Below are 26385 nucleotides of genomic sequence, written 5' to 3' on the forward strand. Positions count from 1 at the left end.
AGTAACCACTTAATACCAGGTGGGATGTGAGCTCGTCCACCCACCTAAGCAAAAAAAAACTATTATCTATACTTCTATACTAATATTATAAAGAGGAAACATTTGTTTGTTTGTTTGCATTGAATAGGCTCCGAAACTACTGAACCGATTGGAAACTACACTATTCCCGAGTGACATAGGCTATAATTTTTTTGGAAAAAATTTAGAGATCCTTACTAAAACTCCAATAATATAACCCTAGGTGTAAAATTACCTAAAATATTTTTTACATCGCGTGCCCTGCGAAAGTTATTGATGATAGAATAAAATAATGCTCTACGACTTTGTAGAACACATTTATTATTTACAAAAAGTGTCCCGACAGCATATGTCTAACTATTATAGTTACGCCGCAATAAGTGTTCTTTTGTTTAAGAAAAAAACAACGTCAAATATCGTTGAAATTTTTGTTAAAGACCCGAGCGAAGCCGGAGCGGATCGCTAGTAATTTTATAATCACTCACAAGATTACACTAAGACAAATAATATTAAAGACAAACAATATGAACCCATTCTCAATATGACATAGCGGAACCGGACTAAAAATCGATAGAGCTGGATTAAAATATATATAAAAAAAACATTGAGTGCCTATATTTACACAACTGAATGAAAAATTTACTTCATAACATAGCCAGGGACGTCTTAAACTAGGATGGGGCCCTTGGGCACACAAGAATTTGAGGCCCTTTTGGAAAGTAAAAAAAGCGAATTAAAATAACATTTTTTTACTGAATATGAGACCATTTATTATTGGTAATCAAATACAGTATGATATAACATGTCATTAATGATATTAGAATGCTGCTGGTTTTTTGGTTACAATTTCGATAACGGTTTCTTTCGGGATTTCTGTTGAGCAAAATCTTCTATTATAGGCATAGTATATGCCTTCTGATTACTGATTTGTGAAAAAAGTCTAATGTGCCCGACAAAAATGTTTTGAGAATAAACGTGTGAGAGAAATTGTCGGTCTTTCGGGGCCCCGTGTGCCCTTATGGTAAAGACGGTATTGAACATAGCTATAGTGTTAAACTACTGAGATAATCTGCCTTTGTCCTAAATCGCCTCACAAAACCGACTACAAAGCTACCGTTTAACACTAAACATACCATAACGGGTCAAATGACCCATTGTGAACTCTTTTTTTTTATTTTATTTTTTTTTTTTCCTACCTAAGCTGGTAGCCTGAAGCGGCTATTCCAGCGTAACCGTGGTTAGTAGGTGAGCTCACGGGGCTCAAACCTGAAGACGATGCTAACACGAACCCTAGCAAGAGCCGTGCTTCGCAGAATCTACCACCGAATCGGAAACGCGACCCACTGAGAAGATCTGGCGAGAAACTCAGTGGGCTGTGTCTGAGAGTTAGATTTAACTTTGTTTGCACGTATCTTGTTGACTTCATGACTTTTTCTTACCAATTAATCAACAGTTATTATACGTTTTGTTGTTGTTTTATTTTCTTTATTTTGAAAATACTTTTTTTTTTAAGGGATTTTATGACCTGGTAACTGAGACCTTTAAGTCATGTCTTATTTTAATTTATATTCATATTTTTATGAAAAATGATAAAGAGTGAAATGAAATGAAGACGACTAATTTGAGACATTAATCAACTGGGATGAAATTAAATGAAACGAAATGGGATGAAATTTCTCAGCAAAATGGTGGTCATTTACTAAGATTTTTTCAGTGGACTTTTTGGAGGATCCCGTGAAGTTACGTCCAGCGGCTTTGTTTCATTTTTCCACATTTGTGCACTTTCACAGATATTAAACAGTTAATAAACCACCGTTATTACACATTTAAACCCGAAGAAACACTAAATAGACAAAATAAAACAAATCACAGAACTTCACTCCTCGCGTTCCCGCCAAAAAGTCCCCTTTGAGTTATACTTGTCGTATACCGTTATCTACCCACATAGCAGAAATAGGTACCAGTAAGCGTTGGTATGAATAGTATTAAAAAAATTATTCAATTTTAAACTTTATTCTTATACTATTACAGTCACGAACGAAAGAAAATGTACTGGGAGCAGTTAGAATTGAGATGCCGTTCGCTGTATCGGCCGCCAATGGGGCAGCCGACCCCCACCGCCGGCAGATCCGCTCAAGTGAGTACACAATATGCCCTTAATTTTTTTTGTTTTCTTTGTCTTGTTTTAATATCAGTTAACGATATTTTTATCTTAAGCTTCTTAAGCGCTCTTAAGCAAGATGTGTTCACACATACCATCTATATATTAATACGTGAAGCAAAAACTTTGTATCCCTTTTTATGAAAATTGCGCGGACGGAGGAGTATGAAATTTTTCACACTTGTAGAGAATATACAGAAGAAGTGCACAATACTAATATTTTTTTAAAATAATGCAAAGATACATTAAATCAATAAAGAAAACATTACACACACTACATACCATGTATTTGACGCACACACGCATGCATACTATTTATTGTCAAACTTTTGTTCTTGACGTCTGTTGTCAAATTGAGAATAGATTAAATATTGTTTGTCTTTGTTAATATTTTTTATAGTGTAGTCTTGGCGAAATTTGTATAAAATACAATCATAATAGTGTACAAACTTACAATTCCAATTAATTATAGTCGAATTTCGACTACTGCGGGACCTCTAGTAATGTATTAATTTATGTAAATAAGTTCAATGCTTATGTGTGCAGATTTTATACAGTTGTGTGAACCTAATAAAAAAATAAAAAGACATTAGGAATCACGAACTGTATGTGTATATAAAACTGCATATAAAAAAACTTACAAAAGAACAATCAACAATTTATTGGCTGATCCGGTGGTGCATTAGTTAGCGGCCTTGACTATAGGGCCGAGGGTCGTGGGTTCGATTCTCACATCGGGCAAACATTCGTATGATCAACAATTTTATTTGCTCTTTGTCTGGGTGCTTATTATCTATATATTTAAACGTATATATGTACCAGCGACCCGCCCTAGCTTCGCTTCGGAAACTGTAATTTATTATTGATTTCTCCACTATGTGATGGATGTTACTATACATGAGTCGTCTATTATCAAAGGTGGCAATCTGTGCATTTGGATAAAAAAATGTTATTGATATGTCAATACAGATTGATCTGAATATAATCGTCGCCTTCAAAGAATACGGTTCAAAACCTGCATTAAATAAAGGTTAATAGTTAACCTGTTATTTATCTAAGATGTCGTTTCGAAGAGTTTTGTGACTGCCAATGTAATACAAAGTCAATAATTCGTTTTTCTGATTTACCAATAATTGTCCAAAAGTCAGATTGCCGGCTTTGATAATAGTCGACTCACATATAAACTTCCTCTTCAATCACATATAGGGACAGAGAAAGCGACTTTGTTTTATACTATATAGTGATGATGTATGTCAGTATCTGGTACACAATAACACTTTTTAGGCCTTTTTTTAGGCCCATGTTTTGAGGCCTTTTTTTATTGCCCTTGTAGGCAAACAAGCCCACGGCCCACCTGATGGTGAGTGGTTACCGTCGCCCATGGACTTCAGCAATGCCAGGGGCAGAGCCAAGCCGCTGCCTACTGAATGCCTGATGGTCGAGCGTGATTTGTTCCCAGCTATTTATTATTATTATTTTTTTCAGGCTAATTGTGGCTGCTGTGCTCAGTGTCACCCCACCCAGCAGGCCTGGGATATCAGCTTGCAGCACAGGTTTTGGGCGCCAGGTAAACGAAATAAATACATACAGAAGTCGTCGTGGCCTAAAGGATAAGACGTCCGGTGCATTCGTATCTAGCGATGCACCGGTGTTCGAATCCCGCAGGCGGGTACAAATTTTTCTAATGAAATACGTACTCAACAAATGTTCACGATTGACTTCCACGGTGAAGGAATAACATCGTGTAATAAAAATCAAACTCGCAAAATTATAATTTGCGTAATTACTGGTGGTAGGACCTCTTGAGTCCGCACGGGTAGGTAACACTGTCCTGCCTATTTCTGCCGTGAATGCGTTTGTTCATTACTGCTTCGCGGCAGATATAGCCAGGGTGGTGGTACCTACCCGTGCCGACTCAAGAGGTCCTACCATCAGTACAATAGCGATATTACTGGCACGTAAGACGTTTCGAAGTTCATTAAAACTGTGCTTTTTCAAATGTCTACATTTTCAAGGACGCATCGGGAACCTGTACTCGCCCAATCCTGGCGCCGGGAGGAAGACCTCGGCCTGGAGTTGGTTCCCTTGGCCGAGGAGTAACAGCCAGAAGTGAGTTTTTAGTATTATTATTAACTGACTTAAAGTTATCATGGATGATGGATGATTTACAGGTAGCCTTCCATATGTATTTTTAGTACGCTTTTATTAGCTTCAGACGTATGTATGTTTGTAACGGAATCATTGAGCATGATTTTGACCCCCTTCAAAACGTCGGATTAACTCGAAATTTGGTATACTTATTAAGGATCAATGACAAGACAATATTAAAAAAAATATTGAAAAAATTTAAATTCAACTAAAAAATGAGAAATAAATAATAGTTTAAAAAAACTATAATAACGAAATACGCTTTTATAGAAAATCCAACTAAAAAATAGAAAATAAATTTGAATAAAAATAGTGTAAGAAAAAATGATTTTATTGTAAAAAAAGCGTGGGGTGCATGGTATCAGTAGTTATAAATATTTTATGAACAGATAGGAGTAGAAGGGTTGTTTTGATTATATCCTGAAAAGCTCCCCACGCTTTTTTACAAATATAATAAATCCCAAATAAATAAATGTTTTGACAAAGTGTTGGATGGTTAAATTTGAGGGATTCGGTTCTTTAGGTGATGAGGGGCTATTTAAAAACACAACTGCTTCATTATAATTATATTGCTGATAACTTGAACACTTTTACACCATTATACAATTATTATCTTTATATTTTTTATAAAACTGTTACATGTTTGTCTTGCCGTGTCTAGATGAGAAGTACTGACATTTTCTTACGAGAATACAATGATCTGTTTTTTAAACATTTAAAATAATTCCAATATTCGAAATCTAATCAAGTGTCAAGTGTTGCCTGCCATTACATTTAATATACAAACTCCAACACAAATAATTCTATTATCCAAACTATTTATATCCAAAACTATTTAACTGATTCAAACATGCGTCGCGAGCCAACCGCCCTGAGTTGTTAGACTGACGGCTTGTCTAATTATTGCAACAGAAAAATTAATTTCATCCATCCTTTCAGTTCTAGATGTCGTATGGGAGGAGTCCCGCAGTCCGGCGACAGCGCGTACGGTTTCTGCGAGGGCGAAGCCCCGGGTGCTCCACAATTCGAGCCGGCGTTCCAGAGGCCCAACTACCCTCAGAATTTCGCTCATCAACAGAGTTTCACGCAGGTACACGCGTGAGAGGGAGCCGACGGCTATGTTGCAATGTAGAAATGTTACAGTGGGGCATGGCACCAAAAAGGTTGGGAAACACTGACCTAGAGGATCCGACAAGACATATCTGGACCCTCTTCACCCTCTAGGTCAGGTTTACTGGTGATAGGACGTCTTGTGAGTTCGCACGGGTAGGTACCACCACCCTGCCTATTTCTGCCGTGAAGCAGTAATGCGTTTCGGTTTGAAGGGTGGGGCAGCCGTTGTAACTATACTGAGATCTTAGAACTTATATCTCAAGGTGGATGGCGCAGTTGCGTTATAGCCGATGGGCTCCAGTAACCACTTGCTAGGGTTCGTGTTAGCAACGTTCTCAGATTTGAGCCTCGTGAGCTCACCTACTAGTTCGGTGAATCTAGGATAAGCTCTCAAAGTTACTAGAATAAGAGGAAAAAAAATGTTGAACTATGATTCTTTGTACTTAGAGCGAGTCGTCGGTGGGCACGGTCGCGGAGGGGGCGGCGTGGGGCCCCCCGCCCCCCTACAGCCCGCACGGCAGGCCCGCACACAGGTACGTACACGCACATGCACACGAACATGCACACGAACATGCACACCCACATGCACACGAACATGCACACGAACATGCACACGCACATGCACACGCACATGCACACGCACATGCATACACACATGCATACAACATGCATACACACATGCATACACACATGCATACACACATGCACGCACTCATGCACACACACGTGCACACATGCACGCACACATGCACGCACACATGCACACACACGCACACATACGCACACACACGCACACACACGCACACACACGCACACACACGCACACACACACACACACACACACACACACACACACACACACGCACACACACACACAACACACACACGCGCGCGCACACACACACACACACACACACACACGCACGCGCACACACGCACAGCCAGGCATATTGTAGTAGATGGATCCTAAAACTAATAGACATTGAAACGCTCATTTGCTTTTGAGACATGAGATCGAAATATAAATGAGCTGGAGCCACTGCGTTCATGCACAGTGAGTCTCCAGAGATCTCTTCTGCCGCGTACCATCCGGCTTTGGAATGAGAACTCACCTCTACGGTGTTTCCCGAGCGCTATGACATGTTCTTCTGCAACCAGTGGTAGGACGTCTTGTGAGTCCGCACGGGTACGTACCACCACCCTGCCTGCTTCTGCCGTGAAGCAGCAGTGCGTTTCCGTCTGAAGGGTGGGGCATCTGTTGGACTGTAAAAATTGAGACCTTAGAACTTATATCTCAAGGAGGGTAGCGGAATTTACATTGTAGACGTCTATGCGTTTCGGTAACCGTTTAACACCAGGTGGGCTGTGAGCTCGTCTACCCATCTGAGCAATAAAAAAATAAAATAATAATAATTGTGCCTCTGATATAATATGTATGACTGATACCACTCACCATCAGATGAACCCTATGCCTTCAGAAGTACGTCTTAAGGAATCTATTATGATTATTCTCGATTGTTCGCAGGCATCACCTTCACCATCAAGATCCGGCTGCGGCGACCCTCCTCCACCACCACCACCACGACGTCCACAGACCGGCGCACGATCACGCCAACGTACAGACGCACGCGTGCTCCAGAAACTCGTATCTGATGCACGGCGCGCCGCCAAACGACATTGACCGGTTAAATCCGGACGCGAACCGGATGAATCCGGATCTGCACCGGCTCAATCCGGATCTGGGGCACGCGTACGTGGCGGAAATGGCCCGGATGCAAGCGGACGTGACGCATCTGCCCCCGGAGGCGAGGTTCAACACTCTAAGAGGGCATCTGGTGCCGTACCGATGTCAGAGGCTGGGGGTCAGCGCCAGTAACCTGCACAGAGACTGCAGGATGGACGATAACATTGCCATTGAATGCGTCCACCAGAAAAGCGGCAGTAGAGGTATACTTTTATACCTTTTTTTTTATTGCTTAGATGGGTGGGCGAGCTCACAGCCCACCTGCTGTTAAGTGGTTACTGGAGCCCATAGACATCTTTTTTTATTTTTTTTATTACTTAGATATGTGTACGAGCTCACAGCTCACTTGGTGTTAAGTGGTTACTGGAGCCCACAGACATCTACAACGTAGACGCGCCACCCACCTTGAGATACAAGTTCTAAAGTCTCAGTATAGTTACAACGGCTATCCCACTCTTCAAATCGAAACGAATTACTGCTTCACGGCAGAAATAGGCGGGGTGGTGGTGCCTACCCGCGCGGACTATAAAATTAAATTAAAATTAAATAAATATTAAGTAAATATATATCATATTTATTCTATTTCAGTTTCCGACCAGAGCAGCGACTCTTGCCAGAAGCAAGGGAAAGAGAACTTGGGCTTCCAGAATGACAAACATTCGCCTATAAGGTACGAGGCAGCCGACTCAGTTTGAGTAAAGAGTAAAAAAACATAATACCCCGGGAAAATATGGCATTATTGTAAAGACCCGACAGTGGCACGAGACACTATATCCCGGGAAAATATGACATTATTGTAGATTAAAGATCCAACAGTGGCACGTGCCACTATATCCCGGAAAAACATGGTATTATTGTAGGTTAAAGATCTGACACTGGCACGAGACACCACGTCCCGGGAAAATATAGCATTATTGTAGATTAAAGACCCGACAGTGGCACGAGTCACTATATCCCGGGAAAATATAGCATTATTGTAGGTTAAAGATCCGACAGTGGCACGAGACACTATATCCCGGGAAAACATGGCACTATTGTAGGTTAAAGATCTGACACTGGCACGAGACACCACGTCCCGGGAAAATATAGCATTATTGTAGATTAAAGACCCGACAGTGGCACGAGTCACTATATCCCGGGAAAATATAGCATTATTGTAGGTTAAAGATCCGACAGTGGCACGAGACACTATATCCCGGGAAAACATGGCACTATTGTAGGTTAAAGATCTGACACTGGCACGAGACACCACGTCCCGGGAAAATATAGCATTATTGTAGATTAAAGACCCGACAGTGGCACGAGTCACTATATCCCGGGAAAATATAGCATTATTGTAGGTTAAAGATCCGACAGTGGCACGAGACACTATATCCCGGGAAAACATGGCACTATTGTAGGTTAAAGACCCGACAGTGGCACGAAACATTATATCCCGGGAAAATATGGCACTATTGTAGGTTAAAGACACGACAGTGGCTCGAGACATTATATCCCGGGAAAATATGGCATTATTGTAGGCTAAAGACCCGACAGTGGCACGAGACATTATATCCCGGGAAAATATGGCATTATTGTAGGCTAAAGACCCGACAGTGGCACGAGACATTATATTCCGGGAAAATATGGCATTATTGTAGGCTAAAGACCTGACAGTGGCACGAGACATTATATCCCGGGAAAATATGGCACTATTGTAGGTTAAAGACACGACAGTGGCTCGAGACAATATATCCCGGGAAAATATGGCATTATTGTAGGTTAAATGAATGAATGAATGAATGAATGAAAATATGGCATTATTGTAGGCTAAAGACCTGACAGTGGCACGAGACATTATATCCCGGGAAAATATGGCACTATTGTAGGTTAAAGACCCGACAGTGGCCCGAGACAATATATCCCGGGAAAATATGGCATTATTGTAGGTTAAATGAATGAATGAATGAATGAAAATATGGCATTATTGTAAGTTAAAGATCCGACAGTGGCCCGAGACAATATATCCCGGGAAAATATGGCATTATTGTAGGCTAAAGACCTGACAGTGGCACGAGACATTATATCCCGGGAAAATATGGCACTATTGTAGGTTAAAGACACGACAGTGGCTCGAGACAATATATCCCGGGAAAATATGGCATTATTGTAGGTTAAATGAATGAATGAATGAATGAAAATATGGCATTATTGTAGATTAAAGACCCGACAGTGGCACGAGACAATAGATCCCGGGAAAATATGGCATTATTGTAGGCTAAAGACCTGACAGTGGCACGAGACATGATATCCCGGGAAAAAATGGCACTATTGTAGGTTAAAGACACGACAGTGGCTCGAGACAATATATCCCGGGAAAATATGGCATTATTGTAGGCTAAAGACCTGACAGTGGCACGAGACATTATATCCCGGGAAAATATGGCACTATTGTAGGTTAAAGACACGACAGTGGCTCGAGACAATATATCCCGGGAAAATATGGCATTATTGTAGGTTAAATGAATGAATGAATGAATGAAAATATGGCATTATTGTAGATTAAAGACCCGACAGTGGCACGAGACAATAGATCCCGGGAAAATATGGTATTATTGTAGGTTAAAGACCCGACAGTGGCCCGAGACAATATATCCCGGGAAAATATGGCATTATTGTAGGTTAAATGAATGAATGAATGAATGAAAATATGGCATTATTGTAGATTAAAGACCCGACAGTGGCACGAGACAATAGATCCCGGGAAAATATGGCATTATTGTAGGCTAAAGACCTGACAGTGGCACGAGACATTATATCCCGGGAAAAAATGGCACTATTGTAGGTTAAAGACACGACAGTGGCTCGAGACAATATATCCCGGGAAAATATGGCATTATTGTAGGTTAAATGAATGAATGAATGAATGAAAATATGGCATTATTGTAGATTAAAGACCCGACAGTGGCACGAGACAATAGATCCCGGGAAAATATGGTATTATTGTAGGTTAAAGACCCGACAGTGGCCCGAGACAATATATCCCGGGAAAATATGGCATTATTGTAGGTTAAATGAATGAATGAATGAATGAAAATATGGCATTATTGTAAGTTAAAGATCCGACAGTGGCACGAGACACTATATCTCGGGAAAATATGGCATTATTGTAGGTTAAAGACCCGACAGTGGCCCGAGACAATATATCCCGGGAAAATATGGCATTATTGTAGGTTAAATGATGAATGAATGAATGAAAATATGGCATTATTGTAAGTTAAAGATCCGACAGTGGCACGAGACACTATATCTCGGGAAAATATGGCATTATTGTAGGTTAAAGACCCGACAGTGGCCCGAGACAATATATCCCGGGAAAATATGGCATTATTGTAGGTTAAATGAATGAATGAATGAATGAAAATATGGCATTATTGTAGATTAAAGACCCGACAGTGGCACGAGACACTATATCCTGGGAAAACATGGCACTATTGTAGGTTAAAGACCCGACAGTGGCACAAGACAATATATCCCGGGAAAATATGGCATTATTGTAGGTTAAAGACCCGACAGTGGCACGAGACAATATATCCCGGGAAAATATGGGATTATTGTAGGTTAAATGAATGAATGAATGAAAATATGGCATTATTGTAGGTTAAAGACCCTGTGAAGGTGAAGGTGATTGATAGTTAACAACAATCGCGTTTCAGATCGTCAATGCAGGATTGTCGGAACACCAACCTGAACACCGAGTCGGAGGTGTACTTTGCAGACGTGTCGAGCTGCTGCAACGTGTCCGTTAAGGTAACAAGGGTGGGGAGGGGGTGGGGGGTGGTTGGTAACGCACTCTCACTCATAGGGATAACCCTACATAAGCTTCGTTCGAATAAGGATGTGCCGCATAAATATCGATTCGGTGTCGGACGTTTTCAAGGCAGATATTTAGGAATGTTTAAAGGAATCGAATCCTTGTTTAATTAAATGTTTATCGATTTGAAACATGATGAAATCGATTTTTTTTTTATTGCTTTGATGGGTGGATGACCTCACAGCCCACCTGGTGTGATGTGGTTACTGGAGCCCATAGACATATACAACGTAAATGCGCCACCCACCTCGAGATATAAGTTCTAAGGTCTCAGTATAGTTACAACGGCTGCCTCACCCTTCAAACCGAAACGCATTACTGCTTGACGGCAGAGATAGGCGGGGCGGTGGTACCTACCCGTGCGGACTCACAAGAGGTCCTACCACCAGTAATTACGCAAATTATAATTTTGCGGGTTTGATTTTTATTACACGATGTTATTCCTTCACCGTGGAAGTCAATCGTGAACATTTGTTGAATACGTATTTCATTAGAAAATTTGGTACACGCCTGGGATTCGAACACCGATACATCGCTCAACACGAATGCACCGGACGTCTTATCCTTTAGGCCACGACGACTAGTAAAATTTATAGTATTGAAATTAATTTGAAGTCGTCGTGACCTAAAGGATTAATTAGTATAGATATTCGTGAACATATTATTATTTTACACATATGAGCAATGCAATAATAATTATAACATTAATTAAATCTGTCCACACTAGGCGGACTGCTGCGTGAATCCGAACGTGTCCGCTCTGGTGGGCACCATAGAGAACCACCCGGAGTCCACGTCCGAATCAGACACCGGCTCCTTCACGCTGACCCGGCAGCAGCGACCCCAGCCGCAGGTCGGCTCCAAGCGCCGGCCTCGCGCTACCCAGCACGCGAAGGTACAAGAGAAGATGCGCGTCAACAATCCCGTGCGCCTCACCGAGCATCAAATAGACCAGCTCAACGCTATGAGGATAAACGACCGAGATCGAATGAACGAGAACAGAATGAGCGAACGAATGAACGACTCGAGGGACCGACTTAACGTCTGCGAACGAGTCGACGCTAGGATCTGTGAACGAATCAACGATTCCAGAGATCGCTTGAACGAATTGAACGATTGCAGATTCGATAGAAACGATTGTAGAATGAGCGAACGCGTAAATGAAGTGAGATTGAATGAGATTAGAGTTTGTGATAAAGTCAGCGACGCCCGCCACGGCGATAGGATCGAAAGATTTAATGAATCCAGAATAAGTGATAAAATGAACGATTCTAGACTTAGCGATCGATTCGAACGAATGAACGACTCTCGTATCGGTGATAAAATGAACGAATCGCGTCTGTCCGAGAGGTTCGAACGAATGAATGATCCGAGAATGAGCGATAAGATGAACGATTCGCGTCTCAGCGACCGGATAGAACGAATCAATGAGTCGAGAGTGAGCGATAAATTGAACGATACGCGCCTGAGCGAGAGAATGGAACGAATGAACGAAACAAGAATGAGTGACCGGATCGAACGTGTGACCGATCCTCGCATGTCTGACCGTTTCGATCGAATGGCAGACCTAAATTCGAGCATCCGAATCGAAGGGAGCCCTAGGTCTAGATCGCACATGAGCCCACTCAGGATGCCTAAGGAGCACCCCAGACAATCCAGCTCAGACTCGAAGGAATTCTTCGCTCAGCCAATCTCGCCTCTATCCCCCAAAACCGAGGAGTCGTTATTGTCTGACGACGACCGCAGCCCAGATCAGGTGTATTCGAACAGTCCGGAAACTTCTAAATGCCTGGGCCCGGATTCTCAGTACGAACCGGTCCGCGATGGCAAAGAGGAGATCCTGAAGACAAACCACCATCATTGTTATAGCGACACGAACACCATGGACTCTGGTTGGCAGAGCGGCTCCGAAAAGCAAGTCACCGACTAGAGATGAATTTGGACAACAAAAAAAATACCATGAAAATTACGTTCAAAGATTCAGTTCCACAGATACAATAAAAACTCCTTATTCGCGATTCGTTCATTCGCGTTATTAATAATCGCGAATTTAAAAAAATGCGACCCATTCGCGGATGAAGATTTCTTTATTCGTAAATCTAATCGGTATAACAGTGCATATAATAGCCGGCAAACTTCTTGAGCATTTGTTGACGTAGTGGGGGTAAGTTTGCGCATGGTACACTCACGTGCAAAAACATTATTTACTCTGCGTCATAATGCAATTAAATTATTAAAATCAACATATGTATTTCTATATATATTTATTAGAACATCAACAAAAAATATAGGTTAATAATTGTAATAATTTAATCTTGGGGTAAAATAGATATTCCTTCTATTAAGTCAAAACTAGAGCTGTTGCCAGGTCTTCGTTCAGTTGAAGCGAAGCTGGTATTTGTAATTTTTTTTTTCGTTATCATAATCTCCACCATCATCATCATCACTGTTTTCATCACCCGAGTCGCCATCATCGTGATGAGTCGACATCTCGACGAGGCTCATCGGTGTAGTTTACAACTCGGTTGGTTCGATCTTCTTTTTTGTCTATAGATAATTAATTATTTTTTGAAGATATTCGATTCATAGTAATCGAATGCTACTTTTTTCAATTACCAGCTCCCGATTATTTTCTGTTTTTTTTTCCATCTGAAGCCTAGCTCTTTCATAATTCGTCGTAAACTTCATTCCGAGCCATTAAAATGTATATCTTCTTTAAAATTTTCGAAGCCTTTCTACGGTACGGAGTTTCGCTGCTTGTTATGTAGTTATTTTGATTACATCTTCTTATTACAGATTGAACGAAACTATCCATTCCGGTAACTTTCTTCTTCCCTGATCTTTTCTTACCCGGAGTCCCAAGCACGATGAGCAAGCCAGAGCCTTTAGCTTCGTTAATAATGCACCTAACAGTACTCACTGATGTTTTTGTTGCTTCCGAAGTCTGTTTTACTTTTTCCATAATATCATTCTTCCCCTGTTTTATAATGAAGCAATATACGTTGTACACAATTTTTCTACCCTTTCTTTTGAATACTACACCAGTTTGTCGCGGCATAGTGTATTTTTTATAAAAAATCAACAAACACTCAACAAATAGCAATGGCAACAAAGTCAACAAGCAATTATAACAAAATATAACTTAACGATTAATAACGATAGACTTTTCACTGTACGCAAGCGTACTTTTGGGAGCAAGCGGAAAGAGGGCGCGGTGCGGGACGAAAGGTTCGACTGATCTACCAATAACGCGCTCGATACGATTTCCCCTGCCGTCGCGCCTCACCCTCACCACCAAAGTGATCTAAATTTCGGTTCTGCGCAGTCAAGGTCATTTGCTCACGATGTTTGCCGGTTACTATACACATTGTTAAAAATAATTTCGGTACTTTTTGGCGGTAACGCGAGGAGTGAAGTTGTGCGATTTGTTTTATTATGTCTGTTTAGTGTTTCTTCAGTATTAAACGTGTAATAACGGTGGTTTATTAACCGTTTAGGATCTGTGAAAGTGCACAAGTATGGGAAAAAACTACTTGTTGCGATACCAGTGTTGCCAGTGTTGAGTTTATAAAAAATAAGTTAATTCGGTTAAATGAAAGACGATATGAAGCGAAATGTGATGAAGTTGATTTATTTGAGATTTGAATGTTTTGGGATGAAATTCAATGGAAACGCAATGAGATCAAGGCTCAGTAAATTAGTGGTTATTTACTGAGACTTCAGTGGAGGTTTTGAAGGAACCCAAAGAAGCTACGTCCAGTGGCTTCGGTTAGTTTTCCCACATTTGTGAATTTTCACAGCTACTAAACGGGTTTAATTTTTTTTTATTGCCCTTGTAGGCAGACGAGCATACGGCCCACCTGATGGTGAGTGGTTACCGTCGCCCATGGACTTCAGCAATGCCAGGGGCAGAGCCAAGCCGCTGCCTACCGTCAGATATCGCTACCGTCAAATAAGCCACCGTTATTACACCATTCAATGCCGGCTAGAGGCCGCCGCGGTGTTGCCTGATCAATTATCTCAAATTAATCGCCCGAACCCTAATCCAGCATTTGATATTATAAGATCGCTACCTTACGCGTATGGCCACGAGCATCACGTAAAGATATCGCAATGGTGGTAGCGGTACTGATGCATAGGAAAATCATATTGTCAAACCCCGACGAAGTTTCCTTGGCAATAAGTGTGTTAAACCAGAAGAAATATTAAATAAACAAAATAAAACAATCCACTTAACTAGGCTAATCGCGTTCCCTCAAAAAAGTTGGTTTGTCTGTTGTCTGTATAATAAATTGTTAAGTTTTTTTTTTTGTACATGGCAACATTTTTATTCCAAACAAATCAACTTGGAATATACTTATTTTAGCTTTCGTTCGAAAGGAATATATGAGTCGTCTATTATCAAAGGTGGCAATCTGTGCATTTGGACAAAAAAATGTTATTGATATGTCAATACAGATTGATTTGAATATAATCGTCTCCTTCAAAGAATACGGTTCAAAACCTGCATTAAATAAAGGTTAATAGTTAACCTGTTATTTATCTAAGATGTCGTTCAGAAGAGTTTTGTGACTGCCAATAGAATACAAAGTCAGTAATTCGTTTTTCTGATTTACCAATAATTGTCCAAAGGTCACATTGCCGGCTTTGATAATAGTCGACTCATATTTACGTTAGTGTAACAATTACTGAATAAAAACGTAAAATATTTTAAATTCTAAATTAAAAGTATTTTGAGGTAAAATTCCATTTTTTTAACAACAAAACTGTCAACAAAATGTCACTCTAAATTTATCTACTCTAAAGATGATAGGGTTACAATAGAAATCGGCATTGTTTTAAGGAGGTTTTTTAAATTCCACTTGTATTGGAAATTTTAAGTGAAAATTGGATGGTTTAGGACTCGTTTGATAAATAAGAGTTTTAAGGACATGCCCTCAGAAAACAGTGTAGATAAATTTCCACCCCAAAACCGGGTGGTATATGGTAAAAATATACTCTGGAAACCAGAGACATGAATTTGACAACTGACAGCTTGCGATTTGAATAATTGTTTTTTTTTTAAGGGATTAAATGACCTGGTAACTAAGACTTTTAGGTCAAGCCTTATTTTAATTTATATTGTTATTTTTATGAAAAATGATACTACGAAGTGATATGAAATGAAATGAGATGCGATGAGATGATATGGTATGAAATTTGTTAATGATCTACATAGATAAAATACAATAATCTCTAGAATACGATAATTTTATAAAAAAAAAAAAAATATGAATGTAATAATAATGAATTTAGTAAAAAGTGTTCTCTCCGTATTTTATACTATTGTAAATTTATAATCAACAAAAATAATAATAATGTAATGGAAATTAAGATTTAGGGAAATACATATAAGTATAGAATTTCTTTAAGTTTGTTCTGAAAATTTGTTATGTTTTTTTTCGTGTATCATTCATGTTTTATCTGTGGTTCTTCATACATCCGTCCATGTCAAAAGGAATTTGGCTGCAGAGATTGTTTTAGAAGCCGCCAGAATGTCGCCACTGACTTTCTTTTTTTTATTGCCTAGATGGGTGGGTGGGTGCCAATTCTTCTAATGAAATACGTACTTAACAAATGTTCACGATTGACTTCCACGGTGAAGGAATAACATCGTGTAATAAAAATCAAATCCGCAACATTATAATTTGCGTTATTACTGGTGGTAGGACGTCTTGTGAGTCCGCACGGATAAGTACCACCGCCCTGTCTATTTCTGCCGTGTAGCAGTAATGCGTTTCGGTTTGAAGGGTGGGGCAGCCGTTGTAACTATACTGAGATCTTAGAACTCCAGTAACCACTTAACACCAGGTGGGCTGTGAGCTCGTCCACCCATCTAAGCAATAAAAAACAACTCCATATAAATTCGAGTTAACTTTTACGCTATCGAGATCGTTAAAAATGGCAATAAGCATACAGGGTGTGGGCGCAACGGTTTCAAGGGCCGCTGGATTCGGTAGGTACTCTATTTTTTTTCCTACCTATTCTAGGAACCTCGAGGGGTTATTCTAGATTCGCCGAAAGGTACTCTCAATGATCCTGCTGTATTTTTAACTGGTCGATTTTGACCGCGTGCTTACTAGAGGGCGCTAGGGTAGTGATTGCCCGCGGCCGCTACACAGACCATAGACCCTTTGCGTGCGACCGTTGAGTTATAGGACGCTGGTAAATACTGGCCCGAAGCCACAATACGCGTTATGACCAGTTTTCTAAGCATCACAAAAAAAAGACGACCTTACTAATTGAAGAACATATAAAAAATGTTTTCTGTCTTTTTACAATCATCACGATAATCGAAATTATATTTTAGGGTATAAATACGTATTAAAATTTAAAATTCGACCGCGTAACATTGCCAAAATGTTTAATAAGGGTTCCTATGAAACAGATTGTCAAAGTGATATGCCCCAAATTGCTCACTGACCTTATTTAGGCAATACTAGGTCATTCTTGCCCCTAAATATATATTCAGGTCGATGTCTAAGTAAACTATTTTATTTGTAAATAAATAATCGTAAATGCATACGTTATTATTGAGAAAATTTAGTTTTAAAAAAAATTGAAAATAAAAATTAAATTCTTTGTCATTCAAAAGTACTAATCTACACCCTAATTTTTAAAACGTACCTTATTATCTTTTTACGCCATTTTTCTTTATACAAATCAAAGATGGCGGCCGAGAATTGGGACATTGAATAAAAAAAAACAAATAGCCATTCCAGGGAGGCATTTTTCTAGATGGTACCATTTTATTGTCATATCATCAAACTAGTACACACAGTTTTAAAGTTTATATCGAGATAACAATAATTATTGCAAGCAAGTGAAAATTGAATTTTGAAGGTTAAGTAATATATGCGGTATATTTAGAGAAGAAATAAGGAGGATGAGATCAATGTATTTAAGTGTCTGCTGAAAAGGAGCCGATTAAGATGGCGCCACTGTAGCAAGTGGAAAGATTTTAAGCGCCAAAAACTATTTACAAAGAAAGAAAGAAACACTTCCCACGCAGATAGTAATAAAAATAAATAGTTTGTATTTTAAATACTGAATATTTTTTAACTACACAAGTCATGAAAAGTATCAAATATTTCAATCCAGCACACTTGACTCTGCGACTGCTATATTCATATAATTTCCACTTGCTACACTTGCGCTATTTCGGTGAGTCTTCCAACAACAACTTTCTGTTTATAGATGCGTCACTTTTTCAACTTTTCCCCTATACAGGGACGTCTTAAACTAAGACGGGGCCCTCGGGCACAAGAATTTGAGGCCCTTTTGGAAAGTAAAAAAAGCGAATTATAATAACATTTTTTTACTGAGTATAAGACCATTTATTATAGGTAATCAAATACAGTATGATATAATATGTCATTAATGATATTAGAATGCTGCTGGTTTTTTGGTTACGATTTCAATAACGGTTTCTTTCGGGTTTCTGTTGAGCAAAATCTTCTATTATAGGCATAGTATATTCCTTGTAAATAATAATACCTTCTGATTACTGATTTGTGAAAAAAGTGTACTGTGCTCGACAAAAATGTTTTGAGAATAAACGTGTGAGAGAAATTGTCGGTCTTTCGGAGCCCCCTGAGAATGGGAGCCCTGGGCACGGGCCCCGTGTGCCCTTATGGTAAAGACAGTATTGCCCCTATACAAGATGGTGCTCCTTATCTCTACCCTCCATAATACGGTTACCTATTGTAAGCTGTTTCAATGTTATTTTCGCAAAAAAGTTTTGTTTCAAATTGTAAAAAAAATTATTACATTTGGTCCAATTTTTTTAAAATATACTTTACAATTTTTAGGTTTGTTTATGTGTAATTTTGAATACATGAATTATTCAATGAAATTTATACCAACATTTCTGAAAAACTGTTTCTAACAATCTATTGTTGAAATTATTGTTATTAACATTCGGTGGTAAATATATATATGTAATAATTAGTTTTAAGTGATTTTAATTAAAAATGTAATTAAATACTCTTTAGTTTGTAATCATGATTAGTTTTATTAAGTAATGTTCCATTAAAAAGACTGAAACATTATTGTGTGTTTTTTTGTTAAATCCTTGAATTATGAATCTTAATCAAATCTGCCGTATCCTCTGTCTGTATAAGCAGATTATCCCACAGACACAGCCCACTGACCTTCTAGCCGGATCTTCTCGATAGTGGGTCGCGTTTCCGATCCGGTGGTAGATTCTGCGAAGCACGGCTCTTGCTAGGGTCAGTGTTAGCAACACTCCGGTTTGAGCTCCGTGAGCTCACCTACACTTTAGGGCGAAGCTGAAATAGCCTCTCAAGGCTATCAGCATAGGTAGGAAAAAAAAAGATTTTTTACTTTTATCCGAATTACATTAGTGGTTTTTTTATTGCCCTTTTAGGCAGATGAGCATACGGCCCACCTGATGGTGAATGGTTACCATCACCCATGGACGTCAACCATGCCAGGGCACATCTAAGCCGCTACCTACCGTTAAGTTTTTTTTTTATTTATTTTTTTATTGCTTAGATGGATGGACGAGCTCTCAGCCCACCTGGTGTTAAGTGGTTACTGGAGCCCATAGACATCTACAACGTAAATGCGCCACCCACCTCGAGATATAAGTTCTAAGATCTCAGTATAGTTACAACGGCTACCCCACCCTTCGAACCGAAACGCATTACTGCTTCACGGCGGAAATAGGCGGGGTGGTGGTACCTACCCGTGCGGACTCCCAAGAGGTCCTACCATCAGTACTCTTCAGAAGTCTCGTTTGAAAAAGGACATCCCATAGCGTCCTATGTGTTGTATAAAGGTTGTGTCTTCCCTTCAAATGGATATATATTAGTGTCAATCAATTAATCGGGTCAATCCCATGCGGGCTACAATACGCCGTGTCACCAGAAATTACGCAAAATAGTACGATTTTTGGTTTTGAATTTAAAACTTAACCCATATTGTTTCATCGTGGAAGTCATATGTTAGTTTAACTGACTCGGTGATGCAGTAGTTAAGAGGCTCTAACCTTTGCGCTGAGGGTCGTGGGTTCGATTTCCGCACCGGGCAAACATTCATCTGTTGAACAGGTTTGTTTGCTTTTTGTATGTACTGTATTGTATGGCTGTCTCTGATACTTATAAACCAATTGCACAAGATATGGAGAGACCGTAAGATCTCGCGAAAAACTAAAACCAAACGCTAGTACGCTAATTTTCTCCATATTCAGTTATAGAGCGGAGACCTGGACACTGAAAAATATCGACAGAGACCGAATAGAGTGGAATAGAAATAGACTAGACTGGAATGAAATGAAATAGAATAGACTGGAATAGGAATAGAAATGTGGAGCTGGAGAAAAATGCTACAGATTCCATGGACCGTCTTTCGCACCAACGTATCTATTCTGAGAGAGATTAATATCAGAACTAGACTTTCCACTACATGCCTTCGTAAGGTGCTGGAATTCTTCGGATATATTGCTAGTAAAGAGGGTCACAATCTAGAACAGCTGATGGTGACAGGCAAGGTAGATGGCAAACGTCCCAGAGGACGCAATCCCACGAGATGGTTGGACAAAATACGATCTTCTTTAAACATCAAGTTCCACAATGCCCTTCATGAAGCCAAGGATCGCAGCAGATGGAGGGAAATTGTGCGGGAGAAACTGATGCAGCGGGGGAGTCACGACCCTCAGTAATGAGGAAAACGACGCGAGGAGAAGGAGGTACTTATAAAACAGACAATCCTAATTTAGGGTCGGACGACAGTGCGTGATTTGTTAAAAAAAAAGAAGAAATAAAACCATTTTCTTAGAAAAATTAATATTTATTGCTCTTTTTAAAAAATAAACCTATTATTAATAATTACGAAAGTAAAATTAATATACAATCATTCAAGACGAGCTTGTTGTTGAGTTAACGGTAGTTCTGCATTAGTAAATATGATTTCAGACGTAGCTATATAATCGTAATGATCTTTTTATATACTTTTTATTGATTTATTGCTTAGATGGGTGTAGGAGCTCATAACTCACCTGGGGTTAAATGGTTACTGGAGCCCATAGACATCTACAACGTAAATGCGCCACCCACCTTGAGATATAAGATCTCAGTATAGTTACAACGGCTGCCCCACTCTTCAAACCGAAACGCATTACTGCTTCACGGCGGAAATAGGCGGGGCGGTGGTACCTACCTACCTATACTTGATTGACTTGTGACTTGTGACGACAATTGACCGAATAGATTAGATTCGCACGTCCGCTAAACAGTGACGAGAACTATTGCTTGTTTTTGTAGATATAATTTAAAACATCTATATATTATTACGTGAAGCAAAAACTTTGTATCCCTTTTTACGAAAATTGCGCGGACGGAGGACTATGAAATTTTGCACACTTATAGAGAATAGAGAAGAAGTGCACAATGCTAATATTTTTTTAAAATAATGCATAAAAGATACATTAAATCAATAAAGAAAACATTACACACACTACATACCATGTATTTGACGCACACACGCATGCATACTATTTATTGTCAAACTTTTGTTCTTGACGTCTGTTGTCAAATTGAGAATAGATTAAATATTGTTTGTCTTTGTTAAAATGTTTTATAGTGGCGAAATTTGTGATTATAGAAGTATAAAACACCATCATAATAGTGTACAAACTTACAATTCCAATTAATTATAGTCGAATTTCGACTACTGCGGGACCTCTAGTATATATTAATTTTGAATTCTATCAAAGACAGAATCTTAGTGTTAATTGACGCGGCTAAAGATAATTGAAAGCTGAAACGGTAGTAAAGTTATAATTAAAAAAAAACTTGGTGCACGTGAATGAAGTGAAACTTCTTTTTCGATCTGTAGTATTGTGGTTTTCTTCATTTTTCAACATGATGATGACGGTGATAGAACCGTCTTTATTAATAAGCGCTTAAAAGCTTACATCGTGTTTAATTCGCTTGTACTAGGCCGTAAATAATCAAGTCAAATGTTATATAAACAAAGTAATAAGCCATTTTAGTGTTTAGCGCAATCCTTTCGGACCACCATTTTAATTTTATATCTCATTCAGGGATGTCCAAACTACATACCTTTGCAGGCTAATACAGTTTACTACAAAATCAGGAGGGCCAAATATATTTTCAAAAACAAAATACTTTCCGTGAATTCTCCCAAAAATAATAAAAGATAGCTGCACTTTTTAATGATGTCATGGGAATGGAATGTTACAAGAATAGAAATAAATTATACCAAATATAACTTTTTCTATTTTACTAGTTCATTTTTATGTGTATGTTTTTATCGTTATTATTAAGTTTATGTTAAGTATTACATATTTGGGGTCCTCTATATTATCTTATTTCGTTTGTACGGGCGTAAAATCTATTGTCTTAGCTGTCTGTAGTTCTGTAGAAAACATTTTAGGTTCGATTTCACTGGTTTTGATTGTTATTTTTCTAGATTCGATATAATAAATGATGAGTTTTAGTATGTTTAGTATGCTTAATTTAAGCATGCGCATTTGTACATGTGATGTTGTTATCTCTATATATAAAAACGAATTGCTGTTCGTTAGTCTCGCTAAAACTCGACAACGGCTGGACCGATTTGGCTAATTTTGGTTTTAAATTATTTGTGGAAGTCCAGAGAAGGTTTAAAAGGTAGATAAATATGAAAATTTTGTTTTTCCTTTGATGTGTGACTTGTGATGAAGTCGTCGTGGCCTAACGGATAAGACCTCCGATGCATTCGTGCTGAGCGATGCACCGGTGTTCGAATCTCAGGCGGGTACCAATTTTTCTAATGAAATACGTACTCAACAAATGTTCACGATTGACTTCCACGGTGAAGGAATAACATCGTGTAATAAAAATCAAACCCGCAAAATTATAATTTGCGTAATTACTGGTGGTAGGACCTCTGGTGAGTCCGCGCGGGTGGGTACCACCGCTCTGCCTATTTCTGCCGTGAAGCAGTAATGCGTTTCGGTTTGAAGGGTGGGGTAGCCGTTGTAACTAAAACATGAGACCTTAGAACTTATATCTCAAGGTGGGTGGCGCATTTACGTTGTAGATGTCTATGGGCTCCAGTAACCACTTAACACCAGGTGGACTATGAGCTCGTCCACACATCTAAGCAATAAAAAAAAAAAAAAAAAAAAATGTGTCCCCTGTCGGATTCGTTTTGTTTGTTTTAAGTTTATTTTATACAAAAGCTTAGGTCTTTTATTTATCGATTGAGGCACTACGAAGTCTGCCGGGTCAGCTAGTAATGAATAAGAATTGAAATCGTCTATTCACTTTACAATTGTTTTTTTATTATAACAACCCAATTTACGAAACTGGCCTTTGCTCTTCTCATAACAATGGAGCTATGCGCGTTTTTTTCCCCATCCATCTTGTACATTTGATTATTTTAAGACTAGCGTACTTGAGTCGTCTATTATCAAAGGTGGCAATCTGTGCATTTGGACAAAAAAATGTTATTGATATGTCAATACAGATTGATTTGAATATAATCGTCTCCTTCAAAGAATACGGTTCAAAACCTGCATTAAATAAAGGTTAATATGTTAACCTGCTATTTATCTAAGATGTCGTTGAGAAGAGTTTTGTGACTGCCAATGGAATACAAAGTCAATAATTCGTTTTTCTGATTTACCAATAATTGTCCAAAAGTCACATTGCCGGCTTTGATAATAGTCGACTCACTTATAGTTAATTAAAATTATTTTAGGCACTTATTTAAGCTATGCTAATTTTAGATCACTTCTTTTAAACACTAAATTCGTAATCGTTAAACCATGATCACGTAGAAATAATTTGAGATTGTATAAAGCACGCGTTTAAAAAAGTAAATTCTATTGTGTTTTTTTAGCATGCTATTTTTAATGTTATTTTGGTAAGTAAGATGATAGATGTTTTAATTCGCTTAAAGTTTATTTGAGAATGTTTTTTTTACTAACAAAAGCCATTAATTTATGATTACCTCATAATGTGATACACGTATGTTTTTTTTTGTTTTTTTCGAAAACTGAATTTTAGTTGATTGTCAAATTTATATTGCATTTCACATAAATTTAACGCTAAATTATTAATTTTCTGTAGAACGTTTTTAGTTAAAACACCAAAAGATTTATTTTAGAATCGTTGTGGTTATAACGAAGCAGAGTAGCGTTAAAAGCGCGCTATATTTAGCAGCGCTACTGCCGCCGCGTATCGTCTCGTATATTTGGGGGTGCAGCACTAGCTTGTTGTCCTGGGTTTGCTCGGCGACCGTGGCCGGTGTACCGTCGTGGTCTCCCAGCCTCTGGTTTGCGATCTTCAAGTTCTTCAATAAATTCAATACGTCCTCTGCAATTCGATAAGCAGTTGACCCATGAGAGATTCTTAGAATGTCTTCCTGTTTAAGGTTTTTGAAGTTTTTCTTATTATTGCTTAAATACGTGCACAAGTTGACGACTTATCAGGTCTTTAATGGTTACTGGAGCTCATAGACAACATACTAACGCGGCTACCGACCTCAAGATATGAGGCCGAAGTCTCAATTATTGTGCATAATAGCTCCACCTCCTTTACAGTATAGGGCATATATAGGCAAGGGCACCAAATTGCCTATTCTTACTGTGAAGCAGTTATGCATGCCGCTTTGAAGAAAAGGGCAAAAAACATTTTACTTGTGGTAGTACCTCTTGTGAGTCCGCACGAGTAGGTACTACCAGTCCGCCTATTTCTGCCGTGAAGCAGTAATGCGTTTCGGTTTGAAGGGTGGAGCAGCCGTTGTAACTATACTGAGACCTTAGAACTTATATCTCAAGGTGGGTGGCGGATTTACGTTGTAAATATCTATGGGCTCCAGTCACCACTTAACACCAGGTGGGCTCTGAGCACGTCCACCCAGCTAAACAATAAAAAAAAAATCTTAAGAGACGGGTAATGAATGACCTTTGAAATCCAAGGCTATAAAAGTATATTTGGGAGTTTTAGTTGACAATGTTAAAGACCGCTGACATAAGCGGTTATTTTCTGAGATATCTTTGAATTACATAAAAAAATAGAGAAAAAAAAACCGAAATATCTTACCAGCTTCCCTAGATTCGCCATTAGCATAATCGACCTTAATGAACGTAGTCAGAGCTACCTCGTACAGCTTATTGGATTCTGAGTTTTCTATCGATCTGCGTTTTCTGCCGTAGCCAATCATGCCGTTACTGCATTGCACCTAAAAAAATATACAATTTAAATTGACTTTTATTTACAGCTCAATCTTTAAACGTAACGCAGCTTTTTACAACGTAACGTTATAAGCGCTTTTTAATAAAAACAGCGTTAAACGTTTACAGTTTGATAAAACAATAAATGTTCCATTTAAATGAAACAAAAAATAAGATTAATTGCAAAAAAGTCAACGGTAAAAGTCTCAGTAGATAGAAACAATTTTACTGAATCTATATTACAGATAGGGTTGCCACCCGTTGCCATTATAATAAAGAATTGTACGTTATTTCAGGTAATTGTACTCTATACTTTATGTAAACAATAAAGTACACGAGAGGACTTTTTGGCGGGAACGCGAGGAGTGAAGTTGTGTGATTTGTTTTATTTTGTCTATTTAGTGTTTCTTCGGGTTTAAATGTGTAATAACGCTGGTTTTTTATTAACCGTTATTAACCGTTTAATATCTGTGAAAGTGCACAAATGTGGGAAAATGAAACAAAGCCGCTGGACATAGCTTCTCGGGATCCTCCTAAAAGTCCATTGAGAAAATCTTAGTAAATGACCACCATTTTACTGAGATTATATTTCATCCCATTTCATTTCATTTAATTTCATCCCAGTTAATTAATGTCTCAAATTAATCATCTTCATTGCATTTCACTCCATAATAATCATTTTTCATAAAAATATAAATATAAATTAAAATAAGACATGACTTAAAGGTCTCAGTTACCAGGTCATAAAATCCTTTAAAAAAAAATAAAAAAAAAAACACGAGAATAATTTACTTGGCATGATTTGGTTCCTTTAGGATTTTGAAAAGTTGAGTCATATGTATTGTTTCGTTAAGCGAAATACATTGATTGCTCAATCGATGTCGCCACTCGCCAACGCCACGTCACATAAGCACTCGTTTTTATAACAAACTAGCTGATCCGGCAGACTTCGTAGTGCCTCAATCGATAAATAAAAAACCTAAGCATTTGTATAAAATAAACTTAAAACACACAAAAGGAACCCGTCCGACGGGGGACACATCAAAGGAAAAACAAAATTGTTATTTTTATTTAATTCCGAGCGTTTTCACATTTATCTA

The 26385-nt window shown here is 38.6% G+C and overlaps 2 protein-coding genes across 3 annotated transcripts in view; one reads left to right on the plus strand and one right to left on the minus strand.

Annotated features, from left to right (window-relative positions):
- The window catches only part of LOC101744603 (uncharacterized), a 64076-nt gene extending 44949 nt beyond the window's left edge, over positions 1–19127 (plus strand). For both annotated transcript variants that reach the window (XM_038015320.2, XM_038015322.2), the window contains exons 9-17: positions 2050–2155; positions 3665–3746; positions 4195–4288; positions 5267–5417; positions 5888–5973; positions 6966–7387; positions 7773–7854; positions 10880–10973; positions 11765–19127. In XM_038015320.2, coding sequence (XP_037871248.1) covers positions 2050–2155; positions 3665–3746; positions 4195–4288; positions 5267–5417; positions 5888–5973; positions 6966–7387; positions 7773–7854; positions 10880–10973; positions 11765–12967 — 2320 coding nt within the window. In that variant the 3' untranslated portion in view covers positions 12968–19127. The remainder of the gene's footprint in view (positions 1–2049; positions 2156–3664; positions 3747–4194; positions 4289–5266; positions 5418–5887; positions 5974–6965; positions 7388–7772; positions 7855–10879; positions 10974–11764) is intronic.
- Positions 19128–20868: 1741 nt separating this feature from the next.
- LOC101738839 (uncharacterized) overlaps positions 20869–26385 on the minus strand; it is a 54967-nt gene continuing 49450 nt past the window's right edge. The window contains exons 9-10 of the mRNA XM_062673096.1: positions 25155–25293; positions 20869–24425 (exon numbers count right to left, since the gene is read on the minus strand). Of these exons, the coding sequence (XP_062529080.1) occupies positions 24208–24425; positions 25155–25293 (357 nt within the window). The 3' untranslated portion in view covers positions 20869–24207. The remainder of the gene's footprint in view (positions 24426–25154; positions 25294–26385) is intronic.

This window comes from Bombyx mori, chromosome 2 (genome assembly GCF_030269925.1).
Source record: "Bombyx mori chromosome 2, ASM3026992v2".
NCBI lineage: Eukaryota > Metazoa > Arthropoda > Insecta > Lepidoptera > Bombycidae > Bombyx > Bombyx mori.